This window comes from Nerophis ophidion, linkage group LG15, assembly GCF_033978795.1.
Source record: "Nerophis ophidion isolate RoL-2023_Sa linkage group LG15, RoL_Noph_v1.0, whole genome shotgun sequence".
Classification (NCBI taxonomy): domain Eukaryota; kingdom Metazoa; phylum Chordata; class Actinopteri; order Syngnathiformes; family Syngnathidae; genus Nerophis; species Nerophis ophidion.
The window spans coordinates 37812710-37833296 of NC_084625.1; the positions used below are offsets into that span (position 1 = coordinate 37812710).

The window sequence follows — 20587 nt, forward strand, 5'->3', positions numbered from 1 at the left end:
AGAAAAAACAAGTTGCTCTGAACATTTTTACATCTTCATATTCCAGAGAAGTTAGACAACATTCATTAAGGAATATGTTGCATAAAATGTCATTATCACTTTTATCATTTACATTCTTGCACAGACATCAGCTAAAATTTCAAAAACAAGTTCATATTTGTTATCCAACAGATCAACAAATGTATTATACATTACACGTACATACATTGATTATTTATGCTCGCTAAATTACAACATCATCTGAAATCAAAGAACATGCTAGAATTCATGAATCAGCCTGATATGATTCTTTTACTTTTTTTTATTTTGCATGAATAACATCTACTTTTTAAAAACATATTTGACAATATTAAACTTGCGTTGTGTGCAGCAGGCATGTCCTCACTTTATGATCCACAGAAGACGTTTAATAAAGTTACTTCCACTTGTAGAAAAGTAGTTTTTGTTGAAGGGCTGTACTTTCATTTGTTACCTTTTAGTGGAAGAAGCAACTTGATGTCTCGTCCAGTTAGTTGGTGCTAGAAAAAAACAATAACACGTCAAAACATGAATTTCTCTTACATACTAAAACTTAACTAAATGTTTAAAAAGAAAACTAACACATTATGAAAGAAGACATTTATGTTCATGCATTCATAACAGATGAAAACTTGATTATTACTAAACATTAATGAAGTATAAAGAAAGGTAACTATCAGAAATATTATGTTTCTATACCCAAGGTTTGCCATTTTTGGATGTATTTTATGAAATGAGTGCAAAATATGCTGATTAGGCATGTCCTTATTGTATTTGTAGCCTGGGCTACTGGGTGTGAAGTTGGAGAGGATGTAGGTGGAGGCCCCCTTGGTGTCCTGGGTTATAGATTACCTGACTGACAGACCACAGTACGTTCGACTGCAGGACTGTGTGTCTGATAGGCTGGTCAGCAACACCGGGGCCCCGCAGGGTACAGTCCTCTACCCCTTCCTCTTCACCATTTACACCACCGATTTCTACTATCAATCAGAGTCCTGCCACCTTCAGAAGTTTTCTGATGACTCTGCGATAGTGGGGTGTATTGATGATGGTGATGATAAGGAATACAGGGCACTGGTGGAGGACTTTGTCACATGGTGTTAAAAGAACCACCTCCAGCTCAATGTGACGAAGACCAAGGAGCTGGTTGTGGACCTGGGAAGGAGGAGGAGTACTCTGGCGACCCCTGTTTCAATCAGGGGGGTAGATGTGGACATGGTTGAGGATTATAAATACCTCGGAGTACACATCAACAACAAGCTGAATGTGTCAAAACACGCTGAGGCCCTCTACAAGAAGAGACAGAGCTGCCTCTACTTCCTCAGGAGGCTAGGATCCTTCAACGTCTGTACAAAGATGTTGAAGATGTTCTACGAGTCGGTGGTGGCGAGCGCTTTCTTGTACGCCGTGGCCTGCTGGGGCAGCGGACTGAGAGTAAGGGACGCAAACAGACTGGACAAGTTGGTAGAGAAGGCCAGTAACGTGGTGGGAGTGGAGCTAGTACACTCGTACCTTGCGGAGAGAATGAGCACGTTCAGTGGAAGGCTCAGACTCCCTAAATGTAACACGGAACGACACAGGAGGTCCTTCATACAGACAGCCATCAGACTGTATAATGCATATGTTCCTTCTTGACTGCACTTAAATGTAGAATATATGTAGAATATATTTATATTATTCATATATTATATATATAATATATGTCATATATTATTCAATATTATTATTGTTTATTGTGAGCGAACTGTGGAGCTGAATTTCCCCCAGGGATCAATAAAGTACTTTCTATTCTATTCTATTCTATTCTCTTTGACATAAGCATGATTATGATTGTGTATTAACTATGATAGTTGAAGAAGACTGAGCACAGATAAAACCAATAATGTCTGCACTAACAATATTGCATTTTTGAAGCTACTGCACGAAAACTATCATTGGACTGCAAATACTGAAAGTCTGGGTATATGTTATACATGAATTAGAAAAAATACATCATTTTAATTCATAATTAACTAATAAATACTAATAAATTATTTGAAAAATAACAAAAAATTAGAATTGACCAGAAAATGATTAAGTAAATACAAAATATGGCACACATACCGCAATATTATACATTTATTAAACTAAAAACAATCATAAAATTATAAAAACGTTTATTTCCCACTTTTTTTATTGCAATATAAAATAAAAATAATGTGCAGGTTAAATACTGAAAGGCGTCACAGATGGAGTTGAGACGTTTGGGGTTACTTTAATTTTCTGTGTGTATTGTTCATTGGGTTATAGGTGATTAAACCTAAAGGTTAAGAGTATTTTATATTTCAACATTGCACTTTTGCAGATTGCTGTCTTTCTGTGATATACTGAAGATTCAAAGACATGTTGCCTCCACTTTAGACGAGCGTACTTCCTGCTTACATCATCACAACATCTTGAATCATTAATGTTGTTTTACTGATAAAAGACTTACAAAAAAAATTCAGTGGAGGAAAACTTGGTGCATCACTACTTTTTTCAATATTGTATTGACATAAAAAATAAACATATAATAATGTACATGAACATGTGCTGTGTCAGTTCCTGATTGAAGTAGTCACTGTTGAGCGAGACATGAGTAAACAGAAATAAAATAAATCAGACCCACATCGTACTTCTCCTGGTGCCCTCTGGTTACTGGCACTGCTTCCAAAGGATGACTGGAAGTTGTGGATGGTTTCTTGAAGAATCTGCCTTTCTCTCCCCTGAGCAAAGCACACACTTTTGGTATTTCATAATCCACTTAGTGTGCTTGTCTTCATGTATATGCTGAATATATGCCCATTAATAGAACACTGCCCTGTGATGAGGTGGCGACTTGTCCAGGGTGTACACCGCTTTCCACCCGATTGTAGCTGAGATAGGCTCCAGCGCCCCCCGCAACCCCAAAGGGAATAAGCGGTAGAAAATAGATGGATGGATGATAGCACACCCATTACTGGGAGGAGGAGATGCAAATATAATAATATAGCACTCACAATATGATTAATCAAAACCTAAACTGTTTTTGTTTGTCTATTCGGCATGTTTGAAATGTACATACAAACTGTCAGTTACGCACAAATGGCTACAAGAAAGGAGGCGATCTCTGCAATGACATACAATGGAGACCATTTCGCTTGTCAACATATTTATACAGTCAGAAATAAAAATATTAGACATGCTGTCAATTCAGCAATATCCTTTTATAATTTAGAGTCGCTTGATAACGGCTGATTGGAGTCAACAGACTGCTGGCGTTTTTTTATTACCGTTGTTTTTTCATATTAATACAAACTATACTATATCCACTATCAAAAAACTTCTTGTAATATGCAATTTTTTACATCTATATAGTTTCAGTGCACCAACACTGACCACAACTTCAGAAAGCTAAAAATCACGTCTGTTGTCTAGATTGCACTTCTAAAAATGTGGTAGAAATTATTGTTGTGTGGTGCATGGTTCACAGCATAGCAAAAAATCACAAGTTGGATGTCATGAATGTACAGTCAACAAGTGTTTCCATGTTGACAGCAAATAGCATAAACAAATAACATATTTTAATAATTTTGTATTTGTTATCAAATTTAAACACAATCTTAGTACTTCACCTTTAACACACCCACTAATAGTACACACAATTTTACACTTTGTACACTATTATTAGTAGTCCTTACCAGAGGTGGGACCAAGTCATTGTTTTGCAAGTCACAAGTAAGTCTCAAGTCTTTGCCCTCAAGTCTCGAGTCAAGTCTCGAGTCAAGTCCCGAGTCAAGACAGGCAAGTCCGAGTCAAGTCCAAAGTCAATACTGGAAAGTCTCAAGTCAAGTCCCAAGTCCTGCATTTTGGGTTTCGAGTCATTTCAAGTCTTTTTAACCACAGACTAATATATGTACACGGATTGTGTATGCTTTTAAAACGCTGTATGTATTTATTATTTTTTTTAAAAACAGTGCTGACATTGCACTTCATAATAGCACTATTAACCAGTTATTCAAAACATTTAACTCATTCTTTTACAGTATAAACACATTTGAAAAAACAAGTGCAACTGTACTTATTTGCACAAAAGTGTTAACATTGTATTTCCATGGAATATTGCATTGTAACTAGTTCATCAGCAGTTTATATCATGTTGTTACCTTATCTCATTGATTTCATCTCATACTGTATGTGTTTATGTGTGCGTACACATGAAAAACAACAAATACATGAACATAACAATGAACAGAGTTGTATTTTTTTAGATGTCAGGGCTCTACGGAATATGTACACATATTCTTAATATAGTATACATTTTAATTGACCTTTATTTGACTATGTTTGTCTTTTTGTAGGTGGCTAAAATACGCGGTGCTGCAGACCGCCGTCTAACGTTACGTTACTGTGTGTGATACATTCACTAACGTAACGTTATGTGTAGGTACCTCATGCAACCCTGCCTAAAAAAAAATCACTTGACAAAAAGTATGAATAAGGTAGCGAACTGCAGTGGACGCAACAGATTGCCGTGTTTGCAATGACGTTATAACCAGAGACATATTATAAGTAGACGCAGAATTGGCTGCTGTGACGCAAGCAATTTGGCCGCCATCTTGAAGTGGTGATGCAAGCAGCCTAAACTGACAGTTGACAGGTAGAAAACAAAGATGCTGGGCTGGTATTCAGCGTTTTCCTGCTCAAATGAGCAGACTGATGAAAATAGGAATTGGAGGATTACTTTTCACAAGTAAGAATTTACATTAACATACTATTGGTTGTATTTTGTGAAAATAATATCACCACAGAGTTAAGCAGGAGCAAAGAACTACAATATTTGTATGTGAAAATCACAAAGAAATCTTCTAGGGGAGGTTGACCCCACTACAGGTATTTGGTTTACAAACTTTCAGGCCCACCTCAAACAAAATTCACTAGCCGCCATTGATTATGATGCATTCTCATTTTATTGTAACCACAGATAAGTCTTCAAGTAACAATATTCAAATACTAACTTTGTTGAGTAAGACAGAATTTGGTTTTATTCCTAATCCAGTGAAACACATTGGTGGTTTTAGCTGAAATAAAGACTTTCAGGTGTTTATATATGTTCAAGTATTTAGCAGACACTTTTATCCAAAGCAACATACATGAAAAATACATATAAAACAATCACTGTAAACATGATCATTTAAAGGAAGAATGTAATAGAAAATATCAATACAAAGTGTCAAGACAGAATAAACTCTCTGCTGTTGCAGCAACAGAGATAAAGTCTATAACAGTGGTTCTCAACCTTTTTTCAGTGATGTACTTCCTGTGAACATTTTTTTTAATTCAAGTACCCCCTAATCAGAGCAAAGCATTTTGGGTTGAAAAAAGAGATAAAGAAGTAAAATACAGCACTATGTCATCAGTTTCTGATTTATTAAACTGTATAACAGTGCAAAATATTGCAAAATTGTAGTGGTCTTTCTTGAACTATTGAAAAAAAAAAGATGTAAATATAACTAAAAACTTGTTGAAAAATAAATTAGTGATTCAATTATAAATAAAGATTTCTACATATAGAAGTAATCATCAACTTAAAGTGCCCTCTTTGGGGATTGTAATAGAGATCCATCTGGATTCATCAACTTCATTCTAAAGATTTCTTCACAAAATATAAATCTTTAACATCAATATTTATGGAACATGTCCACAAAAAAATCTAGCTGTCAACACTGAATATTGCATTGTTGCATTTCTTTTCACAGTTTATGCATTCACATTAATATTTTGTTGAAGTATTTTTCAATAAATATATTCATAATGGATTTTGAATTGTTGCTATTTTTAGAATATTAAAAAAATATATCATGTACCCCTTGGCATACCTTCAAGTACCCCCATTTGAGAACCACTGGTCTATAGGTCCGTAAGATATATAGATATCTAATCTATTCATACATTGTTTATGTAGGATATACGCATGTATATACAACCTAATCATATTGTTTCTTCAACTTCAAAATAGCTGACTGTTTTTTTTCCCCTTCTCTGGGATTATATTCCCAGTTTTGATCTCAGACGTCTGGTCACTTATAGCACATTCTATTACTGTTAAGCAAATTATGAACACGCCAAGACATGTATCCTTTATCATAGTTACACGTATGACAAAAAAGCGCGTGAATGTAAGTGGTATTCAGTGAGTTAATATGAATTAAATGTGCTGACAGTTCATTGCTTCCTGCCAAATGAATTGCACTGAGTGGAGCGGATCACCACTCCAAGATGGCGGCCCTGCGTCTCGTCTGCAGCAATAGGCAGTAGCGCTCGATGCTGCGTTTACTTAAAAGATGTCTATTATTATAACGTTAGCAGCGAGTTTACAGCCTCACTGATTTAACTGCACAACAAATAAAAGTCACGTTACTCAGCCAATAAACGTTAGCTTACATTCAAAACGTACCCTTCTTTGTGCAACTTCAAATGTCGAAGTTGTAAATTGATGATTCTCCGTCTGTAATCTTCCAACCGCATGATTTGCATACGGCAATTCCTGTTTTGTTGACCAAGTCGTAGTTTTAATAACCGGACGAAACACTTTATGGCATAATTTTCTTCACTTATTCTTCTGTTGTTTGAAAGCTCTTCTTCGTTGGTTTTCCTGCAATTTGATTGGCTGAATGCTGTGTGACGAAAACAACGTGGATGTAATTTGATTGGCTGTAATTTGATTGGCTGTTGTACTGACAGGTAGCGCACAGGTTGTCATCGCACACATGTTGACAGACACGCGTACACAATGGAAGATACGGAGCGCTCCTGAATAACTTTTTAATCGTTGGGTTTTGGGGAAAGTAGCAAGTCATGTCAAGTCAAAAGGCTCAAGTCCAAGTCAAGTCACAAGTCATTGATGTTAAAGCCTAAGTCGAGTTGCAAGTCTTTTTAAATTTTGTCAAGTCGAGTCTAAAGTCATCAAATTCATGACTCGAGTTTGACTCGAGTCCAAGTCATGTGACTCGAGTCCACACCTCTGGTCCTTACTGTTAGAACTTAAAGCGAAAGTGTACTTTTTGGGGAATTTTGCCCTTCATTAACAATCCTTATGTAAGACAAGAACACATGTGTTTTTATAAATAGTAAATAAATGTAATCAAAAGTCGGTTTACAATGAAGCCAATGGTAGCCACTCTATTCTGCCTATAAAGCTGTTAAGAAACATCCAAACACCTCCATCAAGGTTTTATATAAACATTGTAAGTATATATTTAATGAAGTAACATGAACATTTAGTGAAGTGAATTATGTTTATATAGCGCTTTTCTCTAGTGACTCAAAGCGCTTTACATAGTGAAACCCAATATCTAAGTTACATTTAAACCAGTGTGGGTGGCAATGGGAGCATGTGGGTAAAGTGTCTTGCCCAAGGACACAACGGCAGTGACTAGGATGGTGGAAGCGGGGATCGAACCTGCAACCCTCAAGTTGGTGGCACGGCCACTCTATCAACCGAGCTATACCGCCCCTATTTATAATAAGATGTAATATTTACCTATTTCGTTTATTTTAAGCATACGCTGCACATTAATATAAAAAACGCATCACGACTTTCTCTCTTTTTTTCAACAACATCACTGATTATTATTTACTGCAGACTTTATGAGGTCCAACAAACATAATAAAACATAATTTACTGTATAATGTCTGCTGTCATTATGGTCCCGACTGCTAGGGATGTTTATATATTCCGTTTAGATGAAGAATGACTCATAATCCTCACGATGAGAAGGGGGGTGGAACGAAAAGTCGTTTTATTCTTGCCATTCACGGTTCTAAATTGACTGTCAAAGTGTACCAACTTGTCGGAATACATCCTCATTCTTCTACTATTAAGGTGAGAGACATTATTTATGATCTAGAATAAACTTCCACAAGCTCCGACGCAAGAAAGCAGCTCACCAGTCGACAATGTCAACATAGGCACATAAGCCAGTGATCACGGCACCGCTATAAATATATAGCGGTAAATATAAGTTTGTCTGCGTTCGCGCTTTTAATAGCAATATCACTAATACTTGGTTAATATTCAAGTTGCAAAATGTAAATAGAGTATTGTTGGTACTTTTTGGATGGTTATATAGAAGGCTTTATAAGCCAAATAGAGGACCTCCCATTAGCTCCACTGTAAGTGAACAGTTATTTACAAGTTAGAATGCATTAAAAAAATATAGTCGTCGTTTTGTCTTTCATAATGATTGTGAACTATAGGCAAAATAAAAATAAAAAAGTGCAGTTCCCTTTAATTTTAATCTTAGTAGATCAGACCTTTAGAGTGTAACCACTTTTGATGCATTTGCAAATGTTTGATCATAGTTGTGTTGTTGAAATATCCAACACATTGCCTCACACACTGACGTTATACAAATCAGCTTTGTTTCTCTTCTTTGCACTTAAAGTAAGTCTACACAGTTGCCATTACATACACGTTAGGCTAACTGATTAGCAACTGTTTCAGCTAGCTGCTATGCTACAACATGTAATTTACAAACTCCGTTTCCATATGAGTTGGGAAATTGCGTTAGATGTAAATATAAATGGAATACAATGATTTGCAAATCATGGAACTATCGTGGGATCACACTCCTCAGCCTTCCCGGTAAGGTTTATTCAGGTGTACTGGAGAGGAGGCTACGTCGGATAGTCGAACCTCGGATTCAGGAGGAACAGTGTGGTTTTCGTCCTAGTCGTGGAACTGTGGACCAGCTCTATACTCTCGGCAGGGTTCTTGAGGGTGCATGGGAGTTTGCCCAACCAGTCTACATGTGCTTTGTGGACTTGGAGAAGGCATTCGACCGTGTCCCTCGGGAAGTCCTGTGGGGAGTGCTCAGAGAGTATGGGGTATCGGACTGTCTTATTGTGGCGGTCCGCTCACTGTACGATCAGTGCCAGAGCTTGGTCCGCATTGCCGGCAGTAAGTCGAACACATTTCCAGTGAGAGTTGGACTCCGCCAAGGCTGTCCTTTGTCACCGATTCTGTTCATAACTTTTATGGACAGAATTTCTAGGCGCAGTCAAGGCGTTGAGGGGTTCCGGTTTGGTAACCGCAGGATTAGGTCTCTGCTTTTTGCAGATGATGTGGTCCTGATGGCTTCATCTGACCGGGATCTTCAGCTCTCGCTGGATCGGTTCGCAGCCGAGTGTGAAGCGACCGGAATGAGAATCAGCACCTCCAAGTCCGAGTCCATGGTTCTCGCCCGGAAAAGGGTGGAATGCCATCTCCGGGTTGGGGAGGAGACCCTGCCCCAAGTGGAGGAGTTCAAATACCTAGGAGTCTTGTTCACGAGGGAGGGAAGAGTGGATCGTGAGATTGACAGGCGGATCGGTGCGGCGTCTTCAGTAATGCGGACGTTGTACCGATCCGTTGTGGTGAAGAAGGAGCTGAGCCGGAAGGCAAAGCTCTCAATTTACCGGTCGATCTACGTTCCCATCCTCACCTATGGTCATGAGCTTTGGGTCATGACCGAAAGGATAAGATCACGGGTACAAGCGGCCGAAATTAGTTTCCTCCGCCGTGTGGCGGGGCTCTCCCTTAGAGATAGGGTGAGAAGCTCTGCCATCCGGGAGGGAGTCAAAGTAAAGCCGCTGCTCCTTCACATCGAGAGGAGCCAGATGAGGTGGTTCGGGCATCTGGTCAGGATGCCACCCGAACGCCTCCCTAGGGAGGTGTTTAGGGCACATCCAACCGGTAGGAGGCCACGGGGAAGACAAAGGACACGTTGGGAAGACTATGTCTCCCGGCTGGCCTGGGAACGCCTCGGGATCCCCCGGGAAGAGCTAGACGAAGTGGCTGGGGAGAAGGAAGTCTGGGTTTCCCTGCTTAGGCTGTTGCCCCCGCGACCCGACCTCGGATAAGCGGAGTATGATGGATGATGGATGGATTTGCAAATCCTTTTCAACTCATATTCAATTGAATGCACTACAAAGACAAGATATTTGATGTTCAAACTCATAAACTTTTTTTTTTTTTTTACAAATAATAATTGATTTAGAAATTCATGGCTGCAGCACGTGCCAAAGTAGTTGGGAAAGGGCATGTTCACCACTGTGTTACATCACCTTTTTTTTTAACAATACTCAATAAACGTATGGGAACTGAGGAAACTAATTGTTGAAGCTATGAAAGTGGAATTGTTTCCCATTCTTGTTTTACATAGAGCTTGAGTCGTTCAACAGTCCGGGGTCTCCGCTGTCGTATTTTACGCTTCATAATGCGCCACACATTTTTAATGGTAGACAGGTCTGGACTGCAGGCCAGGAAAGTACCCGCACTCTTTTTTAACAAAGCCACGCTGATGTAACACGTGCTAAATGTGGCTTGGCATTGTCTTGCTGAAATAAGCAGGGGCGTCCATGCGCTTAGATGGCAGCATATGTTGTTCCAAAACCTGTATGTACCTTTCAGCATTAATGGTGCCTTCACAAATGTGTAAGTTACCCATGTCTTGAACATTAATGCACCCCCATACCATCACAGATGCTGGCTTTTAAACTTTGGGTTGATAACAGTCTGGATGGTTCGCTTCCCCTTTGGTCCGGGTGACACGATGTTGAATATTTCCAAAAACAAATTGAAATGTGGACTCGTCAGACCACAGAACACTTTTCCACTTTGCATCAGTCCATCTTAGATGATCTCGGGCCCAGAGAAGCCGGCGGCGTTTCTGGATGTTGTTCATAAATGGCTTTCGCTTTGCACAGTAGAGCTTTAACTTGCACTTACAGATGTAGTGACGAACTGTATTTAGTGACAGTGGTTTTCTGAAGTGTTCCTGAGCCCATGTGGTGATATCCTTTAGAGATTGATGTCGGTTTTTGATACAGTGCCGTCTGAGGGATCGATGGTCACGGTCATTCAATGTTGGTTTCCGGCCATGCCGCTTACGTGGAGTGATTTCTCCAGATTCTCTGAACGTTTTGATGATATTATGGACCGTAGATGTTGAAATCCCTAAATTTTTTGCAATTGCACTTTGAGAAACGTTGTTCTTAAACTGTTTGACTATTTGCTCACGCGGTTGTGGACAAAGGGGTGTACCTCACCCCATTCTTTCTTGTGAAAGACTGAGTAATTTTTGGGAAACTGTTTTTATACTCAATCATGGCACCTACCTGTTCCCAATTACCCTGCACACCTGTGGGGTGTTACAAATAAGTGTTTGAGGAACATTCCTCAACTTTATCAGTATTTATTGCCACCTTTCCCAACTTGTTTGTCACGTGTTGCTGGCATCAAATTCCAAAGTTAATGATAATTTGCACAAAAAATAATGTTTACCAGTTTGAACATCAAATATGTTGTCTTTGTAGCATATTCAACTGACTATGGGTTGAAAATTATTTGCAAATCATTGTATTCCGTTTATATTTACATCTAACACAATTTCCCAGCTCATATGGAAACGGGGTTTGTAGCATTTACGTGATATTTTGGGAAAAAGTTATAGTTATTTTCCCTGATATCACATCAAGTTTATTTGACCATTACTGTACAACATTACATTGTATAATGTGAATAGAATTATACGCACCTTCCCAGCATTCAACTCTGATATTGCTGCCAGTATTTGCTGTCTGGGTCCATCCGTCTTAATGCCGAGCTCTCTCAGGTCTCCATCTGTTAGAGTCAGAAAAGCTTCCATGTCCACCTAGAAAACGATACGTTATATGAATATTACATTCTCCATTTCATATTTTTGTTTGCATTTCACAATACTTTAATGGCTACAGAAAATAATGAATACCTCCTGCTCTTCAAATATGGGTTGGTATTTCTCCAAGGAGAGTTTTTTCAGGATACCCAACAGCTCATCTACAACAATGAGATCATAAAATGTGATTTTAGGGAAACACAATCAAGTTATTTTAGCTGAAACATTTGGAGGGTTTCTGCATCAGCTAACCAAGCAGCGGGTAAAGTGGCCCCTAGCATGTTCTAAAATACAATAAACATGCAGGCTCTGTTTTATAACCAGATTGATTATAATCTACATTGATTGTTTCAGGTTATAAAATAAAATAAGAAAATGTTCGATTCTGACTGAAGAAGTTACCATCATCTGTGATGGTTCCACTGCTGGAGCCGCCACTGCTCTTTGAGCAAGGATGCGAGGAGGCTGAGGATAAGGAGTCTCCTGGCCCACAAGGAGGCTTGGGGGTCGAAGAGGGAGAAGGGGTCAAGGTGGGTGATGTGCTCTTGGATGTGGAAGAATTCCCTGACTGAGGTCTTCTCTTCAAGTCCAACTTCTACCAGCAAAGGAAAACATGAGTGAATTTCTCAACTAAGACTTTAGACTTCAATCAAGTCTTTTCAAAAGAAAACAGAACAGACCCTTCTTGGAGGGACATCAGGGGCAGTCAGGATCGCATCAGGAAGAGTCAGGTTGGCATCAGGAAGTGTCAGGCTGGCGGTTGCAGAGGGAAGTGGCGGTGGACTCTGTGGTTTCTCTACAGTTTGAGTGTTGACATCAATCAGGCCAGCAGCTCTCTTCCTTTGAGCTGCTATCTGGGCCAGAACACCATCGGCACTACCCCCTAATGGGAAGAATTGAGAAAATTAATTTATCTATTTTCTATTCTGCTTGTATTCAATAACATCACAGGATGGCTGCAGTCTATCCCAGCTGCCTATGGGCAAGATACGAGGTACACCTTGGACTAGACGTGGACTGGACATTGAGAGTATTGGGAGTTTTCTGATTAATAATTGGTCCATGAATGGCCATTTATTTGATTGGTATGAAACATCCATCCATCCATCCATTTTCTACCGCTTATTCCCTTTCGGGGTCGCGGGGGGTGCTGGCGCCTATCTCAGCTACAATCGGGCGGAAGGCAGGGTACACCCTGGACAAGTCGCCACCTCATCGCAGGGCCAACACAGATAGACAGACAACATTCACACTCACATTCACACACTAGGGCCAATTTTAGTGTTGCCAATCAACCTATCCCCAGGTGCATGTTTTTGGAAGTGGGAGACATATGATTTTCAAATGTGGCAAACCTTTAAATAAAACTAAATATGGGATCCTTCATGTAGTTTATAGGTGAGATATATTTCAAGCTGGCTGACAATTTATTCATGAATGTGACAGAAATGAGCTGCTGCCTGCTCTTCTTAAGTCTCCTATTTGTCAATTTACACACAGTATGTATTTTTGCCAAAGATATATTCTATTTTGTCTCCACACCCCATCAGTCTCTGCCATGTTGCAATTTGATTGAATCATGGAACATAAAAACTTGCCGCGCTCTTTAATGAGTGTTTCTAGCTTGGCTCTTAAAGCAGAAATATTTATTTACTCTCACAAGATCTCGTCGCCGAGTGATTATGAAGACAGATGTCAACAATACTACAATACGAACGTCGACACCTACTCAATGGCCTAGTGGTTAGAGTGTCCGCACTGAGATCGGTAAGTTGTGTGTCATACCAAAGACTATAAAAAAATGGGACCCATTGCCTCCCTGCTTGGCACTCAGCATCAATGGTTGGAATTGGGGGTTAAATCACCATAAATTATTCACGGGCGCGGCACCGCTGCTGCCCACTGCCCACTGTGTGTGTCTCTGGCGTTGCCGGCAGTGAGAGGCGACGGGCTGGGTGGCAATTCTCGTCCACGTTGGAGTTCAACCCAGTGGACGAGAGGGTAACTTCCCTCCGCCTTCGGGTGGGGGGACGGGTCCTGACTGTTGTTTGTGCTTACGCACCAAACAGCAGTTCAGAGTACCCACCCTTTTTGGGTACACTCAAGTGAGTACTGGAAAGTGCTCCCCCGGGTGATTCCCTTGTCCTACTGGGGGACTTCAACGCTCATGTTGGCAACGACAGTGAAACCTGGAGAGGCGTGATTGGGAAGAATGGTCGCCCGGATCTAAACCCGAGTGGTGTTTTGTTATTGGACTTTTGTGCTCGTCACGGATTGTCCATAACAAACACCATGTTCAAACATAAGGGTGTCCATATGTGCACTTGGCACCAGGACACCCTAGGCCGCAGTTCCATGATCGACTTTGTAGTTGTGTCATCGGATTTGCGGCCTCATGTTTTGGACACTCGGGTGAAGAGAGGGGCGGAGCTTTCTACCGATCACCACCTGGTGGTGAGTTGGCTGCGATGGTGGGGGAGGATGCCGGACAGACCTGGCAGGCCCAAGCGCATTGTAAGGGTCTGCTGGGAACGTCTGGCAGAGTCTCCTGTCAGAGAAAGTTTCAATTCACACCTCCGGGAGAACTTTGAACATGTCACGAGGGAGGTGCGGGACATTGAGTCTGAGTGGACTATGTTCCGAACCTCTATAGTCGAGGCAGCTGATTGGAGCTGTGGCCGCAAGGTTGTTGGCGCCTGTCGTGGCGGTAATCCCAGAACCCGTTGGTGGACACCAGCAGTGAGGGATGCCGTCAAGCTGAAGAAGGAGTCCTATCCAGATAGGACTCCTTCTTCAGCTTTTGGCTCATAGGACTCCGTAGGCAGTGGACGGGTACCGACGGGGCCAAGCGGTGTGCAGCTTTAGCGGTCGCGGAGGCAAAAACTCGGACATGGGAAGAGTTCGGGGAATCCATGGAAAACGACTTCCGGACGGCTTTGAAGCGATTCTGGACCACCATACGCCGCCTCAGGAAGGGGAAGCAGTGCACTATCAACACCGTGTATGGTGCGGATGGTGTTCTGCTGACTTCAACTGCGGATGTTGTGGATCGGTGGAAGGAATACTTCAAAGACCTCCTCAATCCCACCAACACGTCTTCCTTTGATGAAGCGGTGCCTGGGGATTCTGTGGTGGGCTCTCCTATTTCTGGGGATGAGGTTACTGAGATAGTCAAAAAGCTTCTCGGTGGCAAGAGATGAGATCCGCCCGGAGTTCCTTAAGGCTCTGGATGCTGTGGGGCTGTCTTGGTTGACAAGACTCTGCAGCATCGCGTGGACATCGGGGGCGGTACCTCTGGATTGGCAGACCGGGGTGGTGGTCCCTCTCTTCAAGAAGGGGGACCGGAGGATGTGTTCTAACTATCGTGGGATCACACTCCTCAGCCTTCCCGGTAAGGTTTATTCAGGTGTACTGGAGAGGAGGCTACGCCGGTTAGTCGAACCTCGGATCCAGGAGGAACAGTGTGGTTTTCGTCCTGGTCGTGGAACTGTGGACCAGCTCTATACTCTCGGCAGGGTTCTTGAGGGTACATGGGAGTTTGCCCAACCAGTCTACATGTGCTTTGTGGACTTGGAGAAGGCATTCGACCGTGTCCCTCGGGAAGTCCTGTGGGGAGTGCTCAGAGAGTATGGGGTACCGGACTGTTTTATTGTGGTGGTCTGCTCCCTGTATGATCAGTGTCAGAGCTTGGTTCGCATTGCTGGCAGTAAGTCGGTCACGTTTCCAGTGAGGGTTGGACTCCGCCAAGGCTGTCCTTTGTCACCGATTCTGTTCATAACTTTTATGGACAGAATTTCTAGGCGCAGCCAAGGCGTTGAGGGGTTCCGGTTTGGTGGCCGCGGGACTGGGTCTCTGCTTTTTGCAGATTATGTGGTCCTGATGGCTTCATCTGGCCGGGATCTTCAGCTCTCGCTGGATCGGTTCGCAGCCGAGTGTGAAGCGACCGGAATGAGAATCAGCACCTCCAAATCCGAGTCCACGGTTCTCGCCCGGAAAAGCGTGGAGTGCCATCTCCGGGTTGGGGAGGAGACCCTGCCCCAAGTGGAGGAGTTCAAGTACCTAGGAGTCTTGTTCACGAGTGGGGGAAGAGTGGATCGTGAGATCGACAGGCGGATTGGTGCGGCATCTTCAGTAATGCGAACGTTATATCGATCTGTTGTGGGAAAAAAGGAGCTGAGCCGGAAGGCAAAGCTCTCAATTTACCGATCGATCTACGTTCCCATCCTCACCTATGGTCATGAGCTTTGGGTCATGACCGAAAGGATAAGATCACGGGTACAAGCGGCCGAAATGAGTTTCCTCCGCCGGGTGGCGGCCATCCGGGAGGAACTCAAAGTAAAGCCGCTGCTCCTTCACATCGAGAGGAGCCAGATGAGGTGGTTCGGGCATCTGGTCAGGATGCCACCCGAACGCCTCCTTAGGGAGGTGTTTAGGGCACGTCCAACCGGTAGGAGGCCACGGGGAAGACCCAGGACACGTTGGGAAGACTATGTCTCCCGGCTGGCCTGGGAACGCCTCGGGATCCCCTGGGAATAGCTAGACGAAGTGGCTGGTGAGAGGGAAGTCTGGGCTTCCCTGCTTAGGCTGCTGCCCCCGCGACCGGACCTCGGATAAGCGGAAGATGATGGGTGGATGGATAGTGTGTGTGTGACAATCATTGGTACTTTAACTTTACTTTAACTTTAACTTGACATAAACAGAACATCAACTCATCCATTTTCTACCGCTTGTCCCCTTCGGAGTCATTTTTCATAAAAATTACCTCTTTGACGCTCACATTTTATTTCAACATAAGTAGTAGACCATATATTTCGACATCAACATAAGTGGACACCTTTTATTAAGATAAACAGTGGACTAGAACCTGATGACTTGATCAAAGACAGCTGTTGACAGAGGTGTATAGCAATGCACTACATTGAGTCAATTGAATTTAATTAAGTTACTTTTTGGATATGTTGTACTTGTCAACATAGTTTTAACACAACATACTTTTTACTTTTGATTGAGCATTTTTGTTTAGGAGATACGCTACTTTTATTTCATTACTTTAAGTTCCATTCTGACCGCATAAATTTATTATCCATCCATTAACCCATTTACTACCGCTTGTCCGTTGCAGGGTCTTGGGGAGCTGGAGCCTATATCATCATTATATTTCATTATAATCTATTGATTATTGATTACTTGCAAAGATGTATTCATTTGGCTTAGAGCAGGGGTGTCAAACGTCAGGCCAGCGGGATGAGTTGGCTAAGTATAAAAATGAGCCGACATTTTTGAATGAAAGAAACTGCTCTCCTCACTGTGTCCAATAGCAATTCTTTGTATCTTTGTAGATCAGAGGTCGGCAACCTTTACCACTCAAAGAGCCATTTTGGCCCGCTTCACAAAATAAAGAAAACAATGGGAGCCACAAAATTCTTTTGAAATTTAAAATGAAATAACACAGCGTACGAAGTTTTCTTTCGCTTTGTGCTATGTATAAACCAGGGGTCTCACACACGGCCCGCACCTTATTATGAATATTTAATAATAGTGCTGTCCGTGGGTTTTATTTGAATGCCGCTTGACAACATCACATTTGCCAACCATCCCAATTTTATCGGGAGACTTCCGAATTCCAGAGCAACTATTCTTTCTAATGTTTACTGGTTTTCACCTTAACAACAATGATAAGGATGTGGTATAAAGGCAATGCGTTTGGCGCCCTCTACAACAGTAACATACAGCTTACCAGCCCATTCACATGTTGTATGTGGCTTCTGCAGCCACACATGAGAGACTGCAAGGCATACTTGGTCAACAGTCATACAGGTTACACTGAGGGTTGTGATATAAACACAACAATGCCGCCCACCTCAACCGACACACTGAGGGGGTGGGGGGGTGTATAATGTAGCCCGGAAGAGTTAGGGATGCATGTGATTCTTGGTATTTCTTCTGTTGTGTATATATTGTGGTACAGTGCTGATGTTCTCCCGAAATGTGTTTGTCATTCTTGTTTAGTGTGGGTTCACAGTGTGGCGTATATTAGTAAAAGTGTTAAAATTGTTTATATCACAACCCTCAGTGTAAACTGTATGGCTGTTGAACAAGTATGCCTTGCAGTCACTTACGCTTGGTGCCAGCAGCCGCACACTAAATGTGACCGGCCGGCACTCAGATAGCATAGTATAATAGCGGACGTGACGACATAAACGAGAGGACGTGTAAGGCATTGCCATCACGGCACACCCTCAATATTGTTATCCGGGGGAAAATCTGAGAATGTTATCCCGGGAGATTTCTGGGAGAGGCACTGAAATCCGTAAACCTCCAGGAAAAATGGGGGCGTCGGCAAGTATGTAGCTGAGCCACATCAGAGTGATCAAAGAACCGCATGCGGCTCCGTAGCCGCGGGTTGCCGACCCCTGTTGTAGATGATGCTAAAATGTAATGGGTCCCATTTTTTTATAGTCTTTGGTATGACTCGGCCGGGATTTGAACTCACAACCTACCGATCTCAGGGCGGACACTCTACATATGTAAAAAAAAATAAAATAAACATGTTAGAGCACCAGACAAGGAAAATGAGCAAACTACATCAATATAATCTTGTAATTTGATTTTGATATTATTTTTCTATCATGATAACATTGAAAATTAACACCATGATGAACATGATCACATCATTTATTCAGAAAGTATAAATAACGACAAATAAATATAGAATAATTCTATCCGCAACATGTAAGTGTAAAAAAACAACAACATTATTATTTGTACATTTGCAGAATGTACTTGTTTTATTTTTAAACAAAGAAAACAATCTGAAGTTGTCTTTATTTTTAAGTTATCGTGCCGTGATTTTACCAGTCCGGCCCACTTGGCCGTTGTTTTTGCTACATGTGGCCCCCGATCTACAATGAGTTTGACACCCCTGGCTTAGAGGGTAATTTTGTCATGACTCATATTCATTTGGCCATTACAAAGACTTGACTTTGTGTCACCAATCTAGCGTATGTACTAGTGTAGTTTGACTCCATTTCACCTATCAAAAGCAGCATAGCAATCACATAACCACACTCAAACTACACACTGTAAAAAGGGACATGATATCATACTCTCCAATGTTTACTTACAAACTATGAAAAATAACATTTATACATTTATATCATCTTTGTCAGTAGAAATGTTCACATTGCAAAAATTCTACTTCCAACTTGAGAAAATCTATTGTAGCAAGTCAAAGATGCTCGCATATGCTAACATGAGTGTTGTGTCATGAGTGTAAAATGTGCATGTTTTGTAATACATGTTGTAGTATTGTCTATATCGCTCGCTCTCAAACTCATACTCACACACACACACACACACACACACACACACACAGGCACACAAGCACATGCACAAACACACTTATACACACCCACACACGCGCACACACACACGCACAGTTTTTTCTCAAAAGACTAACTAAATATTTTACCAGAGTCCTTTTACTGTACTCTAAAGTAAGAATAATGTTTGGCTCTTGGATATAAAGGGTGCCAGGTGTCTGTTGGATAGGACTGTAAGAGTGTGAACCTGAGCGGTTGTGTGAGTCCCTGTTGAGTCCTGCTACTCCATTGGAGCCCCCAGAGGAGTGAGGGGAGTGATAGTGACCAGAACTAGAAGGAGAAGAGGAGGAGGGCCCTTTGGGAATGCTGGGGAACTTCATGGACCTGCTCACCACTCGACTGATGGACGTCTTCAATAGTTTAGAAATAGAACAACAAAAAAAGGATAAGCAAATAAACTTCATGTCTGTATTAATATGCAAACACTCACGATATCGGAGTTTCCACTGCTGTTCAGCTTCCTCTGAGGAGGCATCGGCAGCCGGGGAGCCTCACTCTTTCCATCGTTGAGGCGACGTGAGCGATCAGAGTTCCATGGTTCAAAGTTAGATGGGGGCAGGAAGGGGGGGATCACTGCCTTCAGCTTGTCATTAGGTAGTCGAGTAAGCGGGGCATCACTTCGAAGCTAGTGGAGAAAAGCACAACAGAAACATTGAGAGAGAGAGCATACAGGATTTTGCTCGCTGCCAAACTCAGAAGGAAACTTTTACAACCTTGGATTGCATTGATATGTTACAAAGTCTCTTTACAATTTAAAAATCACATTTGTAGGATTTCATCACATGCTTTCTCATGGTCTGGATCGCCACAAATAGGCTTGTTTGTCCTAACACATAAACGCATCCGTCATTGGAAAATGACCGAAGGGATGGTGAGGAACCACTAGCATCAGCATTAGTATCCTACTTCAACATCAGCACCTTAAATGCTTAAATGAGACGCTCAGTGATGCAAGATCTCATCACAGAAACTATCAAGCAGCTCAAAGAAAACGAGCCCAACTAGCAACCCAGGACTCTGTGAAAAATACATATATTTATTGTAATTTATTATTGCACTACACATACTAACAGCAATATTGTAATCAACACGTGTTCTAGTATACTTACTTCTACCCAGTAAGAGTAGTAAGTACAAATGATGGTACACATAAATATATTATCACCTTCTTAATAGTAGATTGTGTCCTCCAGGGAGGTCATGACAGAATATAATTGAGAAGCACTCCCCAAATCTACGAATTAAGTTTCTAGTCAACTATACCCAAATGCTATCAATATTAATACAATATTAAACTATTAAAAAAATAACTGTTATGTATTCTCTTAAAGCACATAATATTATTACCATTGTAGTGATTAGCATGTCCTCCTTTTCTGATGAAGTCCTGCACAAACCTGCAGAAGAAAACATATTTATTATACCATGCAATTGTACTATTTGTGTTTCTATCCCCACGGCTCCTACTACTACTAATATTACTCTTTTTCT

The 20587-nt window shown here is 41.6% G+C and overlaps 1 protein-coding gene across 3 annotated transcripts in view; it reads right to left on the reverse strand.

Annotated features, from left to right (window-relative positions):
* Window positions 1–283: 283 nt before the first annotated feature.
* The window catches only part of LOC133569640 (ankyrin repeat and SAM domain-containing protein 6-like), a 44086-nt gene continuing 23782 nt past the window's right edge, over window positions 284–20587 (reverse strand). For 2 of the 3 annotated variants that reach the window (XM_061922122.1, XM_061922125.1), the window contains 9 exons: window positions 20444–20493; window positions 19527–19721; window positions 19284–19446; window positions 12395–12597; window positions 12117–12309; window positions 11808–11875; window positions 11595–11711; window positions 2666–2762; window positions 284–518 (listed from right to left, as the gene is read on the reverse strand). In XM_061922122.1, coding sequence (XP_061778106.1) covers window positions 469–518; window positions 2666–2762; window positions 11595–11711; window positions 11808–11875; window positions 12117–12309; window positions 12395–12597; window positions 19284–19446; window positions 19527–19721; window positions 20444–20493 — 1136 coding nt within the window. In that variant the 3' untranslated portion in view covers window positions 284–468. The remainder of the gene's footprint in view (window positions 519–2665; window positions 2763–11594; window positions 11712–11807; window positions 11876–12116; window positions 12310–12394; window positions 12598–19283; window positions 19447–19526; window positions 19722–20443; window positions 20494–20587) is intronic. The other variant, XM_061922124.1, reaches the window with a different exon arrangement.